The following is a 24,923-nucleotide window of genomic DNA, read 5'->3' on the forward strand; positions in this document are numbered from 1 at the left end:
TAGCAGGGAGGGAGCAGTGAGCTTAAAAAGTAATGACAGCACTGCAGTAAGAAGTTATGGACATTCTTTCATTTAATGTACACAGATCTCTAAGGCAGTTCTTAGGATCCTATTTTGCAGATGAGGAAGCAGGAGTCCTGAGAAGTGAAGGAGACATCAGATACTCCACCACCCCAGGTATTCTCATAAAACCCCAAATTTAAAGGGCCAGAGGCAACAAGGAAGAAACTTACAGCAGGAGACCAGATCCCAGTGCAACAGAGGGGATCTGCCCTGCACTAAGGGGCAGGCGACCAGGACCCCTCCTCCTGGGCTCTCCCGGGCCAGCCTGAGCCTCTGGGGCTGGCAGCTTCCTTGCTCCAGGCAGCCTCAATGTAGTCAGTTATTCAGCAGGAAAAGGGATATGGGCTGCAGCCCATGTGGTGTTAAAGCTCGGTCTCCTCCAATGCAACCTGGGCCTTCCCTCCAGCTCTGCGGTCAAGAAATTAAAACAAACAAGTAACCAAATAACTATGCCATTCATCCCCCCATTCATGCATGCATTCACTCCATCACTTTTTATTGAGCACCTACTATGTGTCAGGCAGGTACTGTTCTAGATGCCTAGGACAAAAGAGACAAAGATCTCTGCCCAAAGAGTCACAGAATAAATAACATCCTTAACTTTAAAAAGGTACGGTTATATTAGTAGTATGTTAGAAAGTGCTAAGTGCTGGGGGAGAAATAGGGCAGAAAATGGGGTACAGTGTGGGGTGAGAGGTGATTTTAATAGGGTGATAAAGTTTGGTTTCATCGAGAAAGTTACACTTGAGCAAACGCTGAAGGAGGTGAGGGTGTTAACATATGACTCTCGGGGGGGAAGAGCATCCCAGGAAGAGGGAATAGACATCGCATTCCAACAATAAGCTTAAATGGATAAAGCGTCCATATACTGCTGAAGTACTCGCAAGAATGATTAACGTAGAACAGTGTTCAACCATCTGGATATTAGGCTTACACGGCACGTTCGTGTTAGTGTCACCGGCATTCTCTGTACAAATGTGGCTTACTATGTTGATGAATGTATATGATGAATTCAAACTACCTATGCATACAGGAGTATGAAATAATGTGGCCTGCACAGTGCACTGGGAGTGTTTCTGAAATCTAACTTTCCACTTCAAAGTCACTAGAACGCAGCAGCAAAGGAAGACTCGTGGTTTCTGCATTCCAGTCGACAAACGATCACTTGCAGATAAGACCTCAGCCAAAAGATCCCTTCCAGTCCTTGGATTTTTTCCTGGCTTAACATAGCGTGCTATCAAAGGAGAAGTATTTTAAATGTCACTTGCGAGAAGAGGAGGATGTGAAATAACCACCTGAGGTAAGTCCCAATAATTCAGCCAGTGACAGCTCAAAAAAAAAGCTCAGTGTTTAGAAATGACCCAAAGAAAACATGAAGTTTGTATTTTGGAAGACAGTATTGTATGCACATCTATAAAAGGGATTTTCAAAGGCTCTGGGGATCTTTTGCCAGATCACCTTCCTTACAGGCCTGGATTCAGAATGCATCAGAGAAGCTTCCAGGAAAGTTCCCAGGGGGAGCAAGCTCTCTCTGCACTCTGCTAGGGGGGCTTGGCCAGGCAGGCTTGTCCTACCACAGAGCATTCCCCCCACCGCCATGCTTGGTGAGCAGTGATGGCAGCGGGGGCTTCCCTGCGGTACCGAGCTGTTGCTTCTGGACTTGCAGACCCAGCAGATGCAAAGAGCCAGTATGTGCTGGGCTCTGAGAGGGTGAGATCAGTGTCAGAGACCCAGGAGGCCCATCCCCTCCAAGCCCCTCATTCTAGCAAAGAGGAACTGGAGGGTAGGTGATCCACCCAAGGACACACAATGCTCAAGAGCACACAAGTCAAGGTCAAAAGATGAGCTTCCTCAATTCCCTTCTGGGATTTTTTTCAGTCACTGGGAGATCAAGACCTAGAGAGGCAGAGGGTTGCCCCAAATGAAACAACGTATCAGTGAAGTATGCAGACCCCAGCTCTCCTCACTTGAGTGTACAGCCGCCTACTAGGCTTTGGTCTCACAGAATGTTTGTGGAATGTTTGTTCCATCAGCTAAGTAAGCACAGACAACTAACATGGCCTTTGGCCCTCCACCCTTCAGGCATCTACTTTCACAGCCTGCCTGAGACCAGTGTGTTCTGTTCAGGTGGTTCTTTCCATCCCCTCCTCCTTGGCCCCACTGCCAAGAGTCTTCTCTGTTCTTATGGGAAGGAATTGTGTCGAACTAGCCTCTCACTGCCTTTGAAGCAGAAAACAGCATATGGAGGTGGTTTAGTTTGGGTTCTGAGTTTTTCAGAGAAATGCCTTTATAACATTTCTAATTGGCCTCAACATCAAAGAAGGCGCGTCACTCACCAGAGAGAGCAGCAGAGAACAATTAAGGATGGCTGAATGGTGAGATGTCAACCAGATTTGGGCAGTGACACCACCATTACCATCACCTTAAAGGACCATTCAGTGCACAATTACACAGCAGTGTCTTGGGGAATGTCTTCGAAAAAGATACCAAACATACTTGGTTAGGACCATAATGATCCTCTAGAAAGCTTCCCACCCACTAGCAAATGGAGTCAAAATGCTAACACTGGAAAACCCCAGACGTCCTTCCGTTGGTGAATGGATACACTGTGGCATGTTCATAGGACAGGGTAGTACTCAGCAATACAAAGGGATGACTGATATAGCAACAACTTGGATGAATGTCAAATGCATTATGCTACCCAGACTTAAAAGGCACACATGCTATGATTCCATTTCTATAGCATTCTCGAAAAGGAGAGACTAGAGGAACAGAAAACTGATAAATAGTGGTCAGATGCTGGGGACAGTGGGGGTGTTAACTACAAGAGGCACAAGGAAATTTGAGGGGATTACAAAACTACTGTACCTCTTGATTGCAGTGGTGGTTACATGACAATATGTATTTGTTAAAACTTATAACATTGTACGATATAAAGTATAATGTTACTGCATGCAGACTATATCTGGAAAAAAACGGCCAAAAATAAAAAATCTAGTAGTAACCAGGAAAAAGAGCAAAACCCAGCAAAGAATTTAAATATTTGCTGTTTCTAGGTGAGTTCCACTTTAATATTTAAAAACAAACTTACTGGAGGAGAAGGGATACATGTATACATATGGCTGAGCCCCTCTGCTGTGCACCTGAAACTATCACAACATTGTTAACTGCCTATCCTCCAAGATAAAATTAAAAGTTAAAAAATAAATAAAACACAAAATAAAACATAAAAACAAACTTGCATGTCTCTGCACATTGGTGGCTCAACTGACTGGCTGTGTCCTTCGGAGCAACAGGGACAGGTAATTAAGCTCCTCAAACTTTCAAGCATCCAGTAGGAGTGAGGTCTAGAGAGAGGAGCTGGGCAAAACGGAGATGCCCCAGTGTCAGGCCTTGGAGAGCTCACAGGGGAAGGGGGAGGTAGACCAGAGTCCCCAACCTGCTGCTTTGGCTGCTTTGCAAAAGAAATACCATACACACACACAAAAAAAAAAAAAAGAAAAAAAAGAAATACCACAGGTTTTTCTGGACGTTGACATCACATCGTTCATTAATTCAACTCATTTTTGAGTTAAGCACAGTGAAAAACAGAGATGCAGAAAGTCCTGGAACTCACCCCCACATATAGAAAGACATTCATCCACCCCAATTGCTTCCATTGGGCCACCACAGGCTTCCATGGGATAAAATGGGACCCTGGGGAGACTGCAGGGCACACCATTCATACAGCTTGGATGTGAATGTCTGTGACTGGTGTCCCCTGGAATTCTGTGAGGAGGTGGTTCTGGCAGGAAACCCACCCCAGCTCCACCTGCAGGCTTCTGAGAAAGATGCAAGTTCAAGAGGTCAAGTCTGTGCTTCCCAACCTTTCTATCCCACATCATGGACCATATAGAAAGGATATCTATGCTTCTTGCAGCCTGAGATAACCAGCCAGGGGGCTCCAATGACCCCAGGCCCTGCCTAGATACCCTGAGAGTGAGGGCACCGAACCACAGCCCAGTCCACCTGGAACGTGAGGGATGCTCCTTGATCCTCCACTCGAGGAGCCTGGGAGGATCCAGAAGGGTGCTTGCCAGTGGGTCTAGAGACCTGGGAAACTGAGTTCTAGTGATAGGGCACCTCTGGCCTACTTGGAGCCTTTGCGAAACATGTGCCCCCTCTTCCAGGAAGAGGTCCCAGAGCATCAGCTGGATTACAGTCCTGACCCCACTCCTTCTCAGCCTGCTGCAGAGCCTTTGGCAGGGTACAAACTGCTCGTCCTGCAGGATGGCCTTGCCTAAGAGCCAGAATTTCTGTCCTGTGTGCTGTACATATCCTATCCACCTCTGTCAGGGGGAACAGACTGTCTTTCAGCAAATTCAAAGTACTGACTAGCATGTCTGTGATTTTTTTTTTTGAGGATAGCAAACATAAATACCTAGGAGTTCATAGTTTCCTACAATTCAACTTCCTCAGTCTAGGTCAGGCTTAACTTCTGAAGTCTCCCACGCTCACATGGACGGCTCAAAGTGGCTTCCTCTGATGCTTCCCTATAGCTACCAAGAACTGAATCTAGCTAGTCCTCAAACCTGTTTGATGGCCAAGTGGCAACCAAGGAGCTCCCTATCTGGAAAAAGTACACTTGGAGTCATACCTCACACTTTATACCCAAAGGAATTCCAGATGGATGACAGAATTTAAACATAAGTACTAAACCATAAAAGTACTAGAAGAAACTACAGAAAATATTTTTTAATGAACTCAAAGTGAGCAGAGACTTTCTAAATGTGATACAAAACCTAAAAAAGATGAAAAAATTTTGATAAATTTGACTACCCTAAAAAAATATCCTCTTGGGATGATGAAAATGTTCTGGAGCTGGATTGTGGTGCATAACCAATGTGAATGTACTTAATACCACTAAACTGTACACTTAAAAATGGTTAAAATGGTATATTTTATTTTATGTATATTTTACCATAATACAGAAAAACCTATCCATGGGGGGGAAAGACCAGAAACAAAGTCAAAAGACAAAGAACAACCTAGAGAAAAGATGTCTAAATCATGCCATAGGCATAAAGCAATTTTTAATATATAATGAGTTCCTACAAATGAATAGAGGTCTAAAAAGTTATTGAAAAATGAGCGAATAGTATGAACTGAAAGTTCACAGCAAAGACAAATAGTTCTTAAACACATGAAGAGAAGCTTATACTCATTCATATTTAAAAATTAATGAGGGAATTCCCTGGCGGTTCAGTGGTTAGGACTTGGCGCTTTCATTGCCATGGCCTGGGTTCAATCGCTGGTTGCGGAACTAAGATCCTGCAAGCCATGCAGCAGGGCCAAAAAAAAAAAAAAAAAAATTAATGAAACCACACCTATCAAAATAGAATACACCCAGAAGTTTTAAAAGAAGGTAGAGAAATCAGCTCTCTCAATTTTGGGTCGTTGGGTTGTAAACTGGCTTATCTTCTGTGAAGAGCAACTTGGCGATATCTACCAGAATGACAAATGTTCATACCCTCTGACCCAGCTATTTCACTTCTAGGAATTTATCCTACAGATAATTTCAACCTTTTATACAAAAGTATTCACTGAAGAATTATTTGTAATAAAAAATTAGAAACGAACCCTAAAAGTTCATAGATAGGGAGAGAGTTAAATAAATTACGGTAAACTCAAAGGACAGAAAGAAGCCTTTCTCTTTCTGCAGTAATGGGATGATTTTCAAAATATGTTGTGAGGTGAAAAAAACCAAGTGTAGAACAATGCATATAATATGATACGATCTCAGTAAAAACATGAAAATATGCATAAGCTTACTGACTGAAATATGCACAGGCTCTACCTGGAAGGATCCCCAAGAAGCTGAGGAGCTGGTAGCTGGAAGACAGAGGAAGGGGCACGACTTTCCCTGCATGTTCTCTCTGACGTCTGTGTTGTGTGAAAGGTGTGACCCATTTCATTTTAGAAGACGTAAAGGGATCTATATGTCTCTTGTTCCCCATAACTGGTTACCCGCATCGGGTACTGATGATTAGGGCAAGTCCCTACACTGGTAGACAAGAAGGCCCTGCCTTCCCTAGAAGATGGGGAAGAAAAATGCCAGACTTAATAAAGCTGGAAGAAAGGGACACAGAAGGAGATGCTGTCCTCTCTCCTCTTCTTTGTGTCACTGCCCGAGTGCTAACATCCCACCAGAAGGCAGGGCTCTGTAAGGCAGTTCTGATGGTGGAGATGGTCTCTGGTGCCTCTTCCTTCCTGAGCTCCCTCACTGTCCAGCAAGGACCTTGTCCTCATGGGGTGCAAACTAGAGTCCCATGAACTGGCTACTGGTTCCAGCTTTGAAGTCTCACTCATCCATGTGAACAACACTTTCTGAGTCTCCAAGCACACATCTGGCACCAGCCTTGGAACTGGGCTCAGCAGTGAGTAAGACAGGTAAGCAGTTGCCTTTTCAGACAACTGCTTAAACACGGAGCTGGGGAAGCGCTCCAGCCAGTCCATGCTGCTCATGAGAGCCTACTGCTCATTTTGCAGAAATTTTGCATGTTACACATAGCCACTGTTAAAGAATATAGAATCCAACAATGTCCCAATCCCGGCAATGACACCAAAAGCAAAAAAGATAGCACTACTGCAATCAGCAGTGCTGAAGTTGAAAGAGGGTTCAATTTACTGAATATAATTTGTACAAGGGTGAGAAATCGTTGGACAGTAGATCACATGCCAGACTGAGTGGCAATCAATTTATTGGGAAAAGAATTAGCAGATGGGGATGCCTCTCCATTTGTCAAAACATCATCAAGCACAGGTTGACCACAGCAAAAATTAACAAACGCATTCTGGCTATATATATGGAATTTATAATAATGAATATGGATATTTTGTGATTATCTGTAAATTGTTACACATCCTTTACATTAGTAAAATTTACAATAAATGTATGTATGGTATACATATACATGTGTACATTATATGTATGTGCATATATATATATATATATATATATATATATACGTATGTAAGTATATACACACATACACGCATTTCAATTCACACTGAATTGAACTCTGCTACCTTGAGATTAACTTCTCTAAACTCTGGTTTCCCAATCTGAAAAAGAAGCATAAAAAAACCACTTCCCACCTGCCTTCAAGGGTCAAAAAAGAAACTTTAAGCCATAAAGTTGAACCCTAGTTGTCTCCAATATCCTGATTCTTCCCATCCCACGGTGGCTGATTTTTAAATACCTGTTCGCAACAACTGTCCTTGGCTTTCGAGCAGCTGTCTTCTCGCCTGTAACCTCTTTATTACCACAAGAAGGAATGCTACCCGAGAAACAAGAGCTGCACCGCCTTGGAAACTGCTCTGGCTCCAGATGTCCCTGCCCCCTCAGAGCAGCGCTCCCCCAGGCTGGCAGTCCCTCCACTTGCTCCTTGAGTGGGAAGGCTAACTGACACCTTGTCGTAAGGCTGGCAACGCTCCCAAACCCTCAGCAGCAGGAGCCCACTTTCCCATCAATCCGTTTACAGGATTCTACCAGAGTCCTCTGTTTTTTCTCTCTGGGTGCAACTCCAGCACTTTCTAGAGAATTAATTTTAAATCGTAATTAAATCCTATCTTTTAAGAACACATGATACACCTTTCTACTCGCACTAGAATCAATTAAAATTTACTGGGGAAGAAGTCAATTCTATACTCAGACTTCCTTTTTGCTTTCTGAAGCCCCAGTTTTCCAGCATCGTAAAAAAAAAGAGAGCAAATTTGATGGTACTGAAGAGACTGCCGACTGCAGAAAGGTTTAACATCAAGTCCCATGGTTTTCACTTTTAAACTGCAAATATTCCAGGGCAAACAGTTGTGCTGTAGAGGCTCTGTTCACAGGCTCAGCACAAACATGTGCTGCTTTCTCTAAGAACCACACTAGCTGTGACATGGGCACATCAACAGCTGGTGCCTATTGCCTCTAGTACCTACTTTCCCTTCAGTAACTGAGAGGGGGTCAACCACAGTGTATTCCCACTAGACTCCCCCAGACTTTAAAATCAGACAATGAGAATAGGTAACATGGTAAAAAAAAAAAAAAAAAAAAAAAAAGTACCTATAGATCTGGGGGAAATCATCAGGATTTCTGCAATGGAAATTGTACAATGGAAAGGATATAGCCATTTTGTCCATATCCTACTCTCCAGCTAGCAGTTGAAACTGGGACCCACTCTGGACCTTTACAGGGCTGTCGCTACCCAGGGCTATTCCAAGGATGAAAACATACTATGCATCTTAAGGAACTTTTTAGTGATTACTTATCCACCTTTAAAACTCATAGGAACTATGGTACAGTCCTTCATTTCAGAATATTGTAATATGACCAATTCAGACAACAGGAATTTCTGGAATACTTTCTCTGTGCAAGATGCTGGGAACAAAAGAACTATGACACCTTAAGGGGCTTACAATCTAGGGAAGATAAACACGGATACACACACACACACACGCACGCAGGGACGGCCAGCAATGCAACGTGGAGAGTCTAAATGCTGGATGACTGTGCCAAAGAGGAAATATCCAGGAGTTTGCAAGAGGAGGGAACACTTTGAAAGGGGATGGTCAGGAGTGACTTCCTGGGAAAAATGGAATATAAATCCAGTATTCAGAGTAGGGAGGAGGACCCTGCACACTGACAGTACAGATTCTGATCACCTGCACCAAAAGAGGGGAGCAGTTCCATGGCAAACCCAGTGCTATTTCACAGCTGTCACTAGTGGACGCCTCTCTCCTGGTTACTCTCCATCTCCTCCATCTGTCCACCCGCCCCTCCCCACCCCACCCCCAATCTGTTCTTCACCGTTCTCTGCCCAGCTGGAGGCTGCCCCACATCCTGCTCCCTGGGGGGCGAGGGGGGGTAAGAGGAGGCACTGGCAGAAAGGAGGAGGGAGAGGTCAGGGTGTGTCTTCCCCAAAGTGGCCTATGTGCTGAAGGCCCTCCTCAGTGGCCCCAGCTCAGCCCTAGGCACAGTATCAGCTTCCCAGACTGTGTGTACTTGGCCGTCCTTCACCTTGACCATCAGGAGTGGATTCATTTCTTTTTTTTTAATTTTATTTATTTATCTTTGGCTGTGTTGGGTCTTCGTTACTGCGCGCGCGGGCTTTCTCTGGTTGTGGCGAGTGGGGGCTGCTCTTCGTTGCGGTGCGCGTGTTCTTGCTGCGGTGGCTTCTCTTGGTGTGGAGCACGGGCTCTAGGTGTGCGGGCTTCAGTAGTTGTGGCACGCGGGCTCAGTAGTTGTGGCACATGGGCTTAGTTGCTCCGCGGCGCATGGGATCTTCCCGGACCAGGGCTCGAACCCATGTTCCCTACATTGGCAGGTGCCACTGTGCCACCAGGGAAGAGGAGTGGACACATTTGTTGCCAGCACCCTGATTGACCCATTTCCCTTCCCCACCGTGTCCTCCAAATCAGCCCCTGTCCTTTCACACCCTCCACCACTGACAAGCTTCCCCAGGTGACTTCCGTATAAGTGCCCCTCCCCCAGGGAGCTGGGAGAGGGCACTCTTCACACCTCCTGCCACATCCTGAGACCTGACTTTTCACCTTTAAAAGCCCCCTGCTGGGAAGAGGGGATATTGGAGGCAATAACTAAGCTATATGGGTTCCCCACAGTCACACAGCATGCTAATGCCATCCAGCCTGCTGGAGAGGCAAGATCCGGGGGCTAAGAGAATGAAAAATGAATAAAAAGCAAGGAGGTATCTAGCTTTGACTAAAAATTAGAAATCAGCATTAAACACACACACACACACACACACACACACACACACACACACACACACACAAAGCTATTCAGCAGGTTAAAAACAGAGTCGTGGAGATGGCAGCAGAAGGCCCCCCTTAGGAGACAGGAGGGTGGACTGAAGTCTGGCAGTGATGGGAACCCAGCCAAGCCATGACTCAGAGCAGCCTGCTCAGCAGGATGGGGCAAGGCAGAAACTTCGATGTTGGTCATGGGTGGCTACCACACTGGACAAGCGACATCCGGAAGTCTCTCCAGGTCTTATTCATTGTCAGTGCCACCCCATGCCTCTGGGAAACAGCAGACACACCCACTCCAGGGACAGTACATAAAAGCCAGACTAAGACAACACCTGCCTCAGACCTCTGGCTCACACCATCTGCATCCTGCTCTCTTCCTTCCTAAGCTCTCGACACCCAAGGTCAATACCTTCCTAAAGGGGCACTTTCTTTGCTCACTGGGTGCAGGATCCTCCTTGCCTACTACCTGCTCCAACCCCTAGGTCCATTTGTTAACACTTCCCTGTCCTGATACTGTAGCCCAGTGGTTCTCAATGGGCTGAGGCGGGGGTGGGGGCAGATGTTACTAGCATCCAGCGGGCAGAAGCCAGGGATGCTGTTAAACATTCCACAACCACAAAGAATCACCCCTACCAAAATGTCACTAGTACCAAGGTTGAGAACTTTCAGTTTAAAGGAAGGAAACATCGGGCTTCGCTGGTGGCGCAGTGGTTAAGAATCCTCCTGCCAATGCAGGGGACACAGGCTTAAGCCCTGTCCTGGGAAGATCCCATATGCCGCGAAGCAACTAAGCCCGTGAGCCACAACTACTGAGCCTGTGTCCTAGAGCCCACGAGCCACAACTACTGAGCCCGTGTGCCACAACTACTGAAGCCTGTGCGCCTAGAGTCCGTGCTCTGCAACAAGAGAAGCCACTGCAATGAGAACCCCGCGCACTGCAACAAAGGGTAGCCCATGCTTGATGCAACCAGAGAAAGCCCGCGTGCAGCAACAAAGACCCCACGCAGTAAATAAATAAATAAATAAATAAAATTTATTAAAAAAAAAAAAGGAAGGAAACATATATTGAACACATTGTATGAGCCAGGCACTGTGCTGGATGTTTTAAAGTTCTTTGAACTTCTCGCTTCCATGACAGGGCAGAGAAACAGGTCACAGAGTAAGCCCTACCACCCATCACCCAATCTCTAGTCATGACTTAGCAATTTTGGGTGTCCAATGGTTGCCTCCACCATCTTAAACACATTATCCAAGGCCAATGTCTTTCCAAACCTCGGTTTTCTCATCTGTAAAATGTGGATTAAATACCTCCCTCCAGCCCCTGGTCTAAAATGGGTTCCCAGTAAATCTTAGTTTCCTTGTCTCCTCCTTCATGTCTGAGTTCCAATTTCTTCCAGGGAATAAATGGGTGGACACGTGCACGCACACATATCCGCTCAGGCACCCACCTGCTTATGTTTTTCTGTCCCCACAAGAATCTGAATGAATGAGTGAATAAATGAATGAACACTCCAAGTCAGAATGGCCTCTTCTTGCCTGAACTCCAGAAACAGTTTTTCATACTGAATTCCTCTCACTCCTTATTTAGGTTTTCTATTATCATTGGTTGTATAAAGTCTGTCTGCCCTACTTGGTTAGGAACTTGCTGAGATAAACAGTCCTGCCTGACACCCCAGCCAGTGCTCTATCATTCAGAAGTCCAATCAACCCTGGATGAATGAATATGTGATGAACGGATATCACAGTTCACACGACATTTCTGTTTAATGGTCTATTTATGTTGCCTGTTTATAGTTAGCATTGTTAACTCCCTGATATTTCTCTTGAACTTATCTCATAAACCCAATTTCTGGGCATTTTCCTTTGCAAATTTGTGAGCATCTAATGTCACTTTTATAAACTACAGATATCTCTACTCAATGGCCCAAAGAATAAGGAAGCATCCTTTAAAGGGGCCTCTGGTGCGACCGCCATGCTCCTTGAACAAATGGGCCCCCAGTCCAGGGAACAAGGATGCACTCAAATGCCTAAGTGGGCATTCACTCCCAGCAGCTGGCAGAACCTCGCCATTAAGTAAATCCTAACAATTCAGCCTTTCAGCCACCAACCTAATAGGCTTTTCTTGGCACAGGCAATTCTGGCTTGGCCAAACACTTATTTTCACATCTTAAATCAGTACGTGTCAGAACTGAACGGAGGCTCAGACCTGCCGTACGTCTTGCCTTCTGCAGCAAGTTCATCTCAGAATGGAACTCACACACTCATTCAGATCCCTTCTTCCATAAAGATCTGGAAGAAAAATCAATGATTTGTTCATCTGATCAAATTCCTAGTCTCTTATTGAGCTGCTTAAGACAGTTTTTTCATTTAAAAAGCAGCTAGAAAAATGAAATTGACTTTTCGGTAAGTTACAGTACACCCTGTTAAAACATAAATTTGTGTGCTGACATACCTCAGGTTCTTAATGACGCCAGGATGACCGTCCCTCTGAGCATTTCCGAGCAGCTCTCTCCCGGCTGTTGTTCAGCTTTTAGTTGTCCTGGCTTCCCTGAAAGCATGTTTTCCCATCTTAATAGACCCTCCTTGCCATGAGCTCCTCCCTCCCTCTTCCAGGGGCGTCTGGGTGCACTTTGGCAATGGCATCCCTGCAAGCCCCATCTCCAGCAGCCCGCTTTCAAATGCACGGCTAAATTCCTGGCTAACTTGTTTCTCAGGAGCTCTGCAAATCATTGACCACGCTACTGGGCGGACCCACCAGGGAGCCCAGCACATAGACCGAGTCCTGGGTCTGAGCCAGCCAGAACAGGCAGCTAGAAGGGCAGATCACATAAACGACGTCAAACTTGGTAGAATGAGCTCACCCTGCAGGCTGAGCCAAAGATGGGGAGAGAGACAGAGGAGAAAAGAAGAGAAGGAGGAAGGATGGAATTGAGGTGAAGTGGGCCGTCACCCCCACCCCGCCCCTGGAGACCAGGTCAGAACCCCGGTAGGGAAATGAGGAACTAACAGAAAAAGGCAGGACCCCGGTGACAAGGATCCAGAAGCATGTTCAGTCTCTCCTGCGCTCTCTGTCTTATTAAACAGCTGCCCCTTCTCCAGCACTTACAGTGTGCCTGCTACTGGGCCAAGTGCCTTACACGCATTACGTGTGTCTTCACAACAACCTTATGAGGGAGGTATGATTATCCCCATTTCACAGATGAGAAAACTGAGTCTCACAGAAGTCAAGTGACTTTCCCAAGGCAACAGTTAGTGCACTGTGGAGTTAGGGATTTGGGTCAAAAGCTCTGAACCACATTCTAATTTCTGGACATGTACCTTCACAAGGCAAATAAACAAAGCCTCCTGTGGGCTTAGCTGAATCCCACCCCATGTAAGAGACACAAAAAGCCATGTTTTCTACTCTCAGAAAACTCACAATTCAGAGACAGCCAAGAATCACATGAACAAGCCAAGTGTAAAATAATACCAAGTGCCCAGTTATCTACCGCACATTGTTAAGGGATATAGGAACTAAAAGAGAGAATCTGCACGACTAGCTGTGGACATGCTCCACAGAAGCCTGCAGGCCGAAACAGGCCAGTTCACTTCGCATTCGCTTTTTAGTTCTCCAGGTTAAAACTTGTCTCTAATACAGATAATTTTTTTAATTAAAAAAAATTTTTTTTGCCACCCACCCAGCCTGGGCCGGTGGGGAGGAGGCTCGGGGTCATCGAGGACACCGGGGTCGGGGAGGACACCGGCCTCGGCGCCGCCGCGTTGCTCCTCCACCAGGCCTGGGCGCGTGGGTCGGTCAGGACCCCGGCCCTGCGGGCGGAGGGCGGAGGGCGGAGGGCGAAGGGCGAAGGGCGAAGGGCGAAGGGCGAAGGGCAAAGGGCGAAGGGCGGAGGGCAGGCTGCGCCGGGGTACGAGGCCCTGCAGCCTCCCCGAGCAGGTGCCCGGCTGCGCCGCAGCGTTTGCACGGCAGAGCAGTCCCTCAGGTCGCTGTGGGCCCCTCCTCCGTCGGCGGCTTGGTTCAGAACACTTTTTTGGATGGGGTCAAAGGGCACATTGGGGCGCGGGGTCAGGCGAGGGTGCGGGGAAGGGGCGCCAGAGACTCGGGAATGTTGGGAGCCCAGACCCGCCGGGACGCGGGGTCCTGCTCCGCGGTTGCTCTGCCTGACCTTGCCCTGTGGGTGCAAAAGTGTTTTTTTTTAATGTTTTTAATTATCTGCATGAAAGAGAATGTTGCCTCTGAAGAGGAGGCCTACAAAGGGTGGTCCATATTAATTGGTAACATTAATAAAACCGGATATACTCATTCAGTGCCCGAAGCATGTTTAGCAAAACCGAGGGACTTCATGCTTCTACACCACCTCGACTTACCTTGCCTGTCCACCGCCGTATTTCCCAAGCTTTCCTATCTCTGCGTGCCATGGGAGGGGTGGGGAGGAAAGCAAGACCGATAAAACTTCATCCTGGAAAATATTCCACTTGTTCTAATTCACTTCCTCTCCCAAACAATTGAATCAGTTCCTGACGCTCCTGAGGGGGGATATCGGCCAGGTGCTCAAACCTTATCCATTCTAAATGGGGAATTGTAAATATCTTCCCTCCATTCCAAAGCTAGTTTGAATTACATGGCAAAGAAATTCCTAGAACAAGGTCTCAAGCAGTCATTTTATAAGTTCTCCACCAAATGGGATGACAGGTGAGGATTCTCCTTCACTCCGATTGTTCAATGTGGAAATAGAGACATTAGGGAGAAAACAAGAGCAGAGGTGCCTTACATCAGCCAGGCCTTGTCCTGAGCACACTGGTGCCACTGCAATTATGGTCTGCAGAGAAGTGTAAGCTGGCCACGGAAGGGGAAGGAAATAAACCTGTGATTATCCAAAGACAGGGGAGCTCCTGAGGATATTTGGGTGGAAGTTTCTGGCATTACAAACAGCAGTTCACATGCTGATTCTAGACACTCTGAGTGGCAAGGACAACATTTAGAAAGACAACTTTCTATATTCACGTTCCAAGTGTACATCAGAAACCCCTTGGCAGGACAGCCTGGTCGTAGACGGTGGTATGAGTTGCTAGGCGGACATAAAGACAGGCAGTTCAGAGGGAAATCTGACCCTCTTCATGATGGGACCCAAAAAAAGGTACTGATTACCTCTCCTACATTTCTTTTGCAACTGGAAAATTCCACACTGGGGGGCCGGGGACAAGGGCATGGAGGACCAAAGTAAGGTCTCGAAAATCCTGACAATTCTTACAAGTTAAAAAGGGAAGGGTTGCATGGTTTCAAAAGTAGAAAACAATGAACTACAGAAAAAACTATTTAACAATGGAAAAAAATGGAAATTCACTCATTCCTTATACGTGAAAACTTACTATATCAACTGTACTGGAGATATCTGAAAACCAGCCCCATTCATCACATTTTATCTAAGAAAGAGTAATCAGACAGTTTTGACCGAAAATAAAATGTGTCCCACAAGAGTCCACACACAGAGCTAAATTTCCCAGCTGAAAGCCATCCAGCTTATGAATATAAGCACCATCAATATAAACCTTTCAAACACCAGAGATCGGCAGTTCACAGCATTCATTTGCTCAAACATTACATTCCTCGTCCAAAGTTGAATGCTTGATAAAGGGAAAAATCAACAACTTTCTCCCCACCTCCTTCCCCTCCTGACATCTCTGAATGTATCAATACATTATATTACTGAATAAAATTTCTCAAGTTGACAATTGGAATGTCGACAGGTAGGACATAGGGGAAAGCCCCGTGGTCACGTCTCAGAGGTTAGCAACATTATACTTAAATGACACCAGTGTGGTCTGTAAGCCACACGAGCTCTCAACGTCACCTCCAAAAGACAGAAGCGATAAACAAGAGTCACTAAGGATCACACCTGTCAGTTATCACCAGAGATTAGTTACCAGCACATGACTGGTTTTGTTTTGTTCTGGACTGGGATTGAAAATAAGACCAACTATTTCAGGTTTCAGACTTCTTCCCTGTAAAAATCCTTTTAATACATTAAACCTAGAATGGGCACATGACACTTTCTGTTTTACCTAAGAAAGATGTACTAGTTAGACAAAGTTTGTTTTTTTTTTTTTTTTTGCGGTACGCGGGCTTCTCACTGTCGTGGCCTCTCCCGCCGCGGAGCACAGGCTCCAGACGCGCAGGCTCAGCGGCCATGGCTCACGGGCCCAGCCGCCCCGCGGCATGTGGGATCCTCCCGGACCGGGGCACGAACTCGCATCCCCTGCATCGGCAGGCGGACTCTCAACCACTGCACCACCAGGGAAGCCCGACAAAGTTATTTTTAAACCCATTTTTGTTAGATGATGTAGAAAAACCAAAGGTCAGTCATTTTTTCCTCTACTCTCTCCTAACTGTACATTTACAGGAATTAATTTAGAATGTAAACAAAGTGATAGACTGGATATATTATAAATAATTATACTACCATATAATCTCTCTCAAGGCCGAGGGTTGATGCATTCTGTTGTGATAACTTACCACAGCAAACCAAAGCAAAACAATTAAGTATCACCTTCCACATAAAGCCTCAAACAATCACACCCCAGCCTTAAACCAGACAGACTAGGGCCACTTAATGAAATGAGAAACTGTCTTTTAGGGGGGTGGCCTACTGGGCAGAGCCACGACTCTTATACATTCCATGACTCAAAGGTTAAATAATGATGAAAGTGTTCTGTGAACTTTCTAAAAAGCTAAATTATGAACTTTGGCACTTGGGTAGGACTACGGCACGTACTAGCACCATTCATAACTATGGGGCACGAGCCATTTGGAAAAGGCAAGAAGGTCACGTGTGTTGTCAAGTGCCCACGAGAGTTCTGAACTCAAAGCGTCAGCCTCTCCATGGGGTGAAAATGAAAACCCACCATGAAGCGGTTACTAGTTACTCCTGACCATCCCCTCCAAGCACGTATTAAGATGGATAGGCACTAGATGGCTGCCCAAATCACTTCTGTTCGATATCAACATTATCTGGCTTCTAAAAAAATGAGAATTGCCAAATCCTAAGTAGTGTGAAGAATATAATGAAAACAGTCCTGCTCGGGAGTCTAGGTCCATCTCTTGCTACCTGATAGCCAGCTACCTTGAGAAAGCCACTTGACCTAAGGACTGATGGGATGAAACAAGAAAGAAGGACTCACTGACTGCTCAGCTTCTTCTAGGTCTAAGTGCCCAAGGGTCCTGGGCTACCCTTCACCAACAAAAGCCCCTCCCCTCTACCAGCAGGTGGCATTCTTTGTCTCCTGATCAGAAATATGTTTCCATTAAAATCATGCTTTATTTCATGCATATAAAATGCCTGATTAGGTTAGGTTAGGTACACATTGCAACTGGGTAGAATTAGGGGTGAAAGTTCATAACTCATTCCCCTACACGGTGTCCCAGAGGTCAGACCACCTAATCTTGACCTTGTCACTCCCCCATCATCCCCCCACCACACCACCTCTGAAGGTATCCACACACCCCCACCCCAATGCCTGAAGGAAATGGTCTCTAGCTTTCTGGGGTTACAACTTTGCTGGGAGACCACAGGATACGTCTGATAATGTCACCTCTTCTGATATAACCCTGTATTGCAATTACTGAAATTCACCTGACCATCCATCTCTGTAAGCTTACTGTGTTTTTCACAGCTTTGCAGAGGCCTGCCAACGCTAAGGGGCCTTTAGGTTCCTAAGCGGCTGGGTGAGACACAAGCCTAGGGTAAAAGGGCACAGGAGGACCAAAAAGGCCGCTTCAACGTTCCCTGGCTTCCCCATCAATTAGCGTCTCTATACCCTATGTTCCTGATGGTATGTCCCACCAGGTCCCAGTGAACCTAATTTCTACATCCCCAGATGGTCCAGAGGCGCATTCCCAGTGCTGGCAAGCAAGCATTCAACTCAACTGCCCCTCACTACTGTCACCGTGCCCTCCCTTCACATGCTAGAATGCACAAAATTTTAAAATCCCTGATTGTTACCTCTAATATGTATATTTGAACTTTATCTCTCTTAAACCTTTGCAGCCTTTCCCATCAGAGGAAACAGCTGAGGGCACACAGAAGCAGAAATGAGAAGAGAAAAGTCACATTCAGGGAGGTCCTACAGGATGATCTCACTAGTCAACCTTGTAAGCCTGCGAGTCCCACTTCCAAGGAGAAAACACGCTGGGAAGTCTCTCCCTCTCCCATCCCCACGGGATTGCCAGTCTTAGGACTGATTCCTGCAGTTCACAGTAAACCAACAGAAAGATGTACTCAGACTGTCAGGGTTTATTACAATTCCTCACGTCAATTAAAATGCCTCTGGATTTTATGCCAAAATGAGAGTGTTTTAACTTTAAATTATTAGCTTCCAGCAACCATCCAAACAAATGTGGAATACTTAATGCTCCACTTTGTTTTGTTTAAAACTGATCTTGTGCTTGGATATGCTGGCTGCTGTGCACCTTAGCCACAGAACGCAAAAGGAAAAACATCTTTTATTTTGATGAGCTGCAGCCTTTAATATCCTAAATTCATCCCCACCAGAGTCATCACTCATTGAGGGCCATGTACATGTAACCATATATAGGTGCATGTGTGTGTGTACTCATGGTGCTTTACAAATATTAATCCATTTATTCAATCCGTCAGCATTTATTGAGCACCTACGTCATGCACCTCATTAGGCATAAGAGATAAAAAATGACGAGCAAGTCCAAGGTCACAACCCTGTGACAAGCTGTGGCAAAAGCAGGTAATCCAACAAGTAATGAGTATGCGTTGTGGAAAATGCTATAACGGGGAAAAGAGGTTATTAAAAATAATATCTGAGGCAGCGACTATGTGTGAGATGTTTACAGCCACTGCCTCTAATTCGTATAGCATCCTGCAAAGGTAGGTGTCTCCCCACTTCCCAAAGGAGGGTGCCGGGCTGTCCCACGCTACACACCACCTCTCCATCGGCCTCAGCACCCGCATCAGCATTTGTATCTCAAATCCCCATTCTGGTCTCAGTATTGTACCTGCTGGCCTGCATTTGCCGATTCAGGCATCGACTAAACTTTTGCCCAGAATGATACAGCACATTGCACCCCCGCAGGGGAGAAAAGAGCCCACAGCGCACCCTGAAGGAACTTTTAAGCCGGCTACATGGAGTCATACAAGAATATTAACAGCACAAAGCAAGCATGGACGGGCCAGTCTGTGGTCATAACCAGTGGAGTGCTTCAGAGAGCAAGTCATTTGGCTTCTGAAAGGGAGAGATCATTGTGGAGAGATTTATTCAGGAGGTGGGACCCAGGTCTTCAGATCACATAAGGTCAGACGGTGTAAGAGAAAGAAGGCCAGTTCTCGGGAAGGCGGTGTGCACAGAGGTGCCAAGAAGGCTCGCAGGTTAGGCTGAACCACAGCCAGGGATGTAACTGGAGCGCGATGGTGGGACAAGCTGGCCTTCAGCTGCCCCGAGTGCCAACTGATAAGAGATGCTAAGGCACCTGGGGCATTAAAATGACCCAGTGTAACAGCACATGGAGAAATCCGCATTTGAAAGAACCCCTCCCAGAAACCACTACATGTGACAGAAGCAGTTCTTCATTCCACCTCCTGGGATAGAGGGTGAAACCCAAAGGGCCTCCTGGAGTCAACACAGGTCACCAAACAATATTCTAACCATGACAGTCCTTTTCACTGCAGGGACTTGTTTCTACTTGAAGGGTGTGCAAGTTCAAGGCCAGAGCTGCATTATTCAGAATCAGAGTGGAGAGGCCAAGGGCTGTCAGCAATGGGTATCCCCCATGACCCTTTTCCCACAGGACCTCCCTTCCCCAAATTGGTAAACAGAAAAAAGAATATCAAGTTGCAAACCAAGTTATTAGCATGCCTGGAATACTCACATGTCTCAACCAGTCCTGCTGATGATATCTATATTTGTTTAACTCTTGACGGCTGATAAAATTCTTTTACTTGGTATTCACAACAGCCATGAAATAAGCACTAGGTCTCTCATTTTATAGATGAAGATCCTGAGGGTCAGAGATGGTAAGTGACCTATTCGAGGTTATACAGCTAGCAAGTTCTAGGGCCAATTTTGGACCAGAATATCTGTCCAGTGGTCTGTCTGCTCTATCACTACTACAAATAATCATAATACTTTATAAAGTTCTTTAGAGTTGACAGCTTTTACAGTACACCTGGGCAGTACACACACTAATATACACAGACACACATACACACACACACACTCTCACCCTTGTACACACACACTCTGTGTTTTCCTAAAAGTAAAGTAACAATAGTAATAATCAAAATACTATATCCTACTTGTTTAAAAACCCATCCTCCCTCCTCTAGCTATGGACTTTGTCTTAGACCATTTATAAAGTAAGTGAGTAGCTATTGTGTAGATTACTGCTAAAGATATGTGGATGAAGTTTTAAATCATAGACGTTGGTTTGTTTATAACTCACTGCTTAGAACACGCTTGCTTTTGTGTTAAACATCTGTCCATTTTCATTTGCCACTACTAAGCTCCTGCCTCTACTCCCAATCTTCTCTCAGTGACACATGAAGCAGCATCTTTCCTATATGTCCATCTTATGCCAGGATCTGTTTTCAGGAAGTGGCTATTTCCTGGCAGACATAAAATTCACAGGACTTGAAAAAAACATTGAAATAAAAAAACAACCATCTACTGCATTTTTAAACAAAAGAAAAAGACCTATCAGACAGATCGGCATGGATACTTTATTTTTAAAAACTCCCAACTCCCAGTTTGTCAAAGCACTTCTTTCAAATTCACAGGTCACACAAATTAAATTATTCAATAAACAATTTGTCAATTAGTCTTGCACAGTGGGGAGAAAATTATACACAGAAATGTAGAATGAGCCAAAATCAAAGCAAAATCTAGTGACAAATGAGCAAACTGCTCTCCAGCGCAGAGGCAGAGAGCCTGTCATCCCACCCACGAAATAAAGATCACAAACTCCCCCGCCAGCCACAGGGAGGCCTCATTATTTTTCCTTCTCATAACACATAATTCTACCAAAAGATCTTAATGAAAATAAGGTCAACATACTTAACCTATACAGCAATCATCTCTCCTACTTTTAATCATCTTTCTTTATAAGAGAATTCATATAATCAGGCCACACTACACAAACAGAATTTAAACATACTTTTTTGCCTTTTTCCCCTGCTCCCAAAGGAAAACACCACGTACCACTCACCTTGCTAAAAACCACAGGAATAAAGTGACTTAATTCTAGTTAATTCTAGTTAAACCAATTATTTCAACCACATACCCTTAAACCTTAACACTAAACATATCCATGAAATATTTTTGAGAGCTTTCCTTCTTACTTACTCACTCAGTAAATCTCCAATATATAGTAAGCTCCCCCTAAGCACAAGTTCCCAGTGATGTTCTGAATCCATACTAAATGTATACAGAAATATTTTGATACAGTAACTTTTTAAAAATTGCTTTTGGTCTGAACTATTACTTGAACTTGAAAAAATTTTAGTTAAACTCAACTTTCACAATTCTCACAAGGTCATCTAGGGTGTGGGTAGTTTTGAATTTCCTTTTCATGCGGAAACAGGAAGCACTGAATCAGGACATCAGGTGTGTACGGAAAAATACATATTTTGATACACATGTAAGTAAATACATACTTTTTTGTTGGTTTAAAGATCCTTTTGTCTACTTGACTCACGATACAAATACAATGCAGTCAAATTTCTTATGTTGAATTTAAATTTAGGAGTGAAAACTGGGTTTTCTGCTCAAGTTAGACCAGAGCGTAACACACCCTGTCAAATCCCCAGTCAAGGGGAAACCCATCCAGCCCTTAGAGGCCCCCAAAGAAATCATTCTTTGTTCACCTGGCACTGAAAGGCTTCACATTCAGAATCACAGCTCCTGTAGCAATGGAAGTATGCTCTGAATCCAGATAGCCATATTAGACTCTCAACTAGGGACGTGTTAAAAATTTAACATCGTGAATGAAACCAAAGCAACCACTGACACCAACTGGGTAATTAACTCCTGGTTCAAGGAAGTTTCAAAATCCAAACCCAACATCAACATCTGGCAAGTCTCCAAGTGTGACCTACCGATACTTGTGCATGTTATTCTGAAAATTCCGAAAGAGGGAAAGTATTAAGCCTTTAAAAGCCTATGAATTAGTTTGTACTCTCTGTACACATAAGGGCTAACTCACAGGTAACTGGAGCTAACTCCAGTTTCAACTATGTCTCAGCTTTTGCCTCACTGTCTCAGAAGGGCAAAAGCTGACAAGCGTTACTGCAGACAACTAAATCTATTCTTGTCCAGGGGTCTTGATCAATACACTCTGCATCATAATCTTACACTGAAATAGCTTCTCCACCGCCAGCTCCTTGTTTTAGGTAGTTTATTTCCGGTCCCTAGTCCTTGCTGGGTTAGTTAACTCTTCTCTATAATTTGCACATCTCCTGGAAGGACGAGGGAGACGCCTGAATTCAAACTGCATTTGTTTACCGCCCACTGCTCGCAGTACTGTGCATTCCCACAACCCAGAAACGTGCGCTTCCGGCACCCCCAGTACCTGCCAAGTTCCTCGCCGGTGTCGTAGTAATCATCCACGTTTTCCTGCCTGAACACGGTCATGATAAACTGTCACGCCTCACGGAAGCCCAGCGCACTTCAGCTCCGCTTCCCAAACCATCACCACCGCTCCTGCGCCTCCGTGGGCCCCTCATGCATCAGTCAACAGTCCTTTAAAAAAAAAAAAGGCAATAACAACAATAAAATGACAACCCAAAAACGAAGTACCCCTCCCGAGGGCTAAGACTCGCTCGCTGAAGACCACCTCTCCGGAGTTGCCGCACCCCGCCGGGTAGAGAGCAGCACTCTTTGTTAAACCCGGGCCAGGGACGCCCCCAGCCCCGCATCGCCGGCGCACGCGTGGGGCCGGGCACAACCGCACCCCGAGGTCCGCGTCCCCGAAAGCAGGGCGCTCGGCACGGATCAGAACCCGCTCCGGAAGTGGCTGGCCTCCCCGCCTCCCCTTTCTCTGCACACACGCCCACCCAGCTCCCCACCTCCAGGGGCGCAGCAGAAGAATGAAGCCGTCGCCGGGGCCGAACGCGCCTAGCTGGAAGCATCCCTCTCCCGCTTGGAGCGGCGGTGCAGCCCCCGCGCCACCTCTCGGCTCCCGCACCTCCCCGGCCGCCTCAGCCACCTTCTCTCCTCCCACGAGCCAAGCAGTCCCCAGAGGCACATTCCTGGCGACTCCAGCTCCGTTACCCGGCCGACCCGGCGTGCGGCCGCCCGGGGGAGCAAGGGAGGGAAGGGAGCGGCCGAGGGAGGCGCGGCCGCCCGCTCCCGGTCTCCGCGTCCCGACACAAAGCGCCCGGCCCGCGCCACCTGTTCCCACCCGGCCCGCGGGGCTGGGGTCATCTCCTGGCTGCCATTCCCCTTTTCCCCTCAGTCAAGTGTACCCCGCCTCGGCCTTCCCGGTTGCCCTGGGCGCTGCCCGGGCCAACCCCGCCGCGCCGCGGCCGTGAAAGCAAAAGCAGGCGGCGGGGCCCGGGAGGAGACGGGGAACCGCGAGCGGCCACTCACCCGGGCGCCCGGGAGCTGCCCGGGTCTCTCCGGGGCGCTGTCGGAGGTCGACGGTAGGCGCCAGCGCCGGCGACAAGCGGGGCGGCCGCGGGAGCGCAGGGAGGCAGTGAGTGGGGGCGCGGACCCCGCGCGTCCGTCCGGCGTCGGCTCGGCCGGGCTCTCCCGCTCCTGCTCCGGAGCAGCCCCTCGGCTCCTCGCCGCCTTCCGGGCGGAGGGCGGCCGGCAGGCGGCCAATGGGGACCCCGCAGGCGGGCTGGCGACACGGCCCACCCACCTCCGAGCTGCCCGGCCGGGCCGGCGCTGCGGGTGCTGCGCGGCGCTGGCTGCTCCTCCCCGCTCGGCACTCTGGGCTCGCTGGCGCGCTCTACCGCGCACACCCCCGCACACACCCACTCACCCCACACCCGCGCCAGGAGCTCAGCCAGCGCGGCCGCGCGCAACATGGGCGCCCCACCTGTGACACGCTGCTACGCTGCCCCCTTTGGCGGGGCTCCAGAGAAATGAGATTCCTTCATCCTGCAGAGGTGTCCTGAGCGCCCCGCGTGGTCCAGGCACGGTGCTCGGCACCGGAAAATCACGGAGACCATAATAGGTTTAAAAAAAATCCCTGCCCTCTTGAAACTTACATTCTGGTGAAGAAGCTAGACAATCAATATGTAAACGAATAAATGAGATCATTTTAGACGGGATTGGTTCCATGGAGACAATACTGCAGGGTAACGGGATAGAGAATGACAGGGCGGGCGGGAATGGACAGCATTAGAAGGGATTTCTGTTCAGGATAGGTGTTTTGAGCTGAGATCTGAACCGTAAGAAGGTATGAAATCAGAGAAGAAAGGTTTGAGGTCTCAGAGGCCCAATGCAGCAACAGAAACGAAGGGTTGATGTGTGCATTCCAGTACAGTATTGTTCGTCGATGAGTTGAAATGTGGTTAGTCCGGGATGAGGTGTGCAAGAGGTGTCAAATACACAGGGGATTCCAAGACTTGGTATGGAAATAAGGATGAAAGAATCTCTTGAATATTTTTATATTAATATGAAATGCATGTTCAAATGATAGTATTTTGTACATATTGGGTTAAATGAAATATATTATTAAAATTAATTTCGCTTTTCACTTTTTAAAATGCAGATACTAGAAAATATGGTACCTATGTGACTTACAGTTATATTCCTGTGGACTGTGCTGGTCTACACTGGAGACCCTTATCCATTCTCTCTACTTCTTACCCCCGGCCCCCACCAAGCCCTGGGGTTCAGGGGGAACAAAAAGGTTGTTTCCCCATAGGGACTGCTGGGGATCCCTAAACAGAGAAAAGCTCCTATAGGGAAATTTGCCTTACTGCTGAGAGTTACAAAAACCGGTATGTGAACGCTCTGAGATTTCAGATCCATGTCATCGTTCAAATTTCCAGATTTTCTAAAATGAGATGGTTTAAACTCTCTTTAGTTCA

At 46.6% G+C, this 24,923-nt stretch overlaps 1 protein-coding gene across 3 annotated transcripts in view; it reads right to left on the reverse strand.

The window, feature by feature from the left end:
- Positions 1 to 23,655, reverse strand: part of DAPK1 (death associated protein kinase 1) — a 206,488-nt gene extending 182,833 nt beyond the window's left edge. For 2 of the 3 annotated variants that reach the window (XM_065879323.1, XM_065879325.1), the window contains exon 1: positions 22,451 to 22,512. In XM_065879323.1, coding sequence (XP_065735395.1) covers positions 22,451 to 22,512 — 62 coding nt within the window. Of the gene's footprint in view, positions 1 to 22,450; positions 22,621 to 23,469 lie in introns of those variants that run through there. The other variant, XM_065879324.1, reaches the window with a different exon arrangement.
- Between the last annotated feature and the right edge of the window lie 1,268 nt (positions 23,656 to 24,923).

The sequence above is a fragment of the Phocoena phocoena genome, chromosome 6 (assembly GCF_963924675.1).
Source record: "Phocoena phocoena chromosome 6, mPhoPho1.1, whole genome shotgun sequence".
NCBI lineage: Eukaryota > Metazoa > Chordata > Mammalia > Artiodactyla > Phocoenidae > Phocoena > Phocoena phocoena.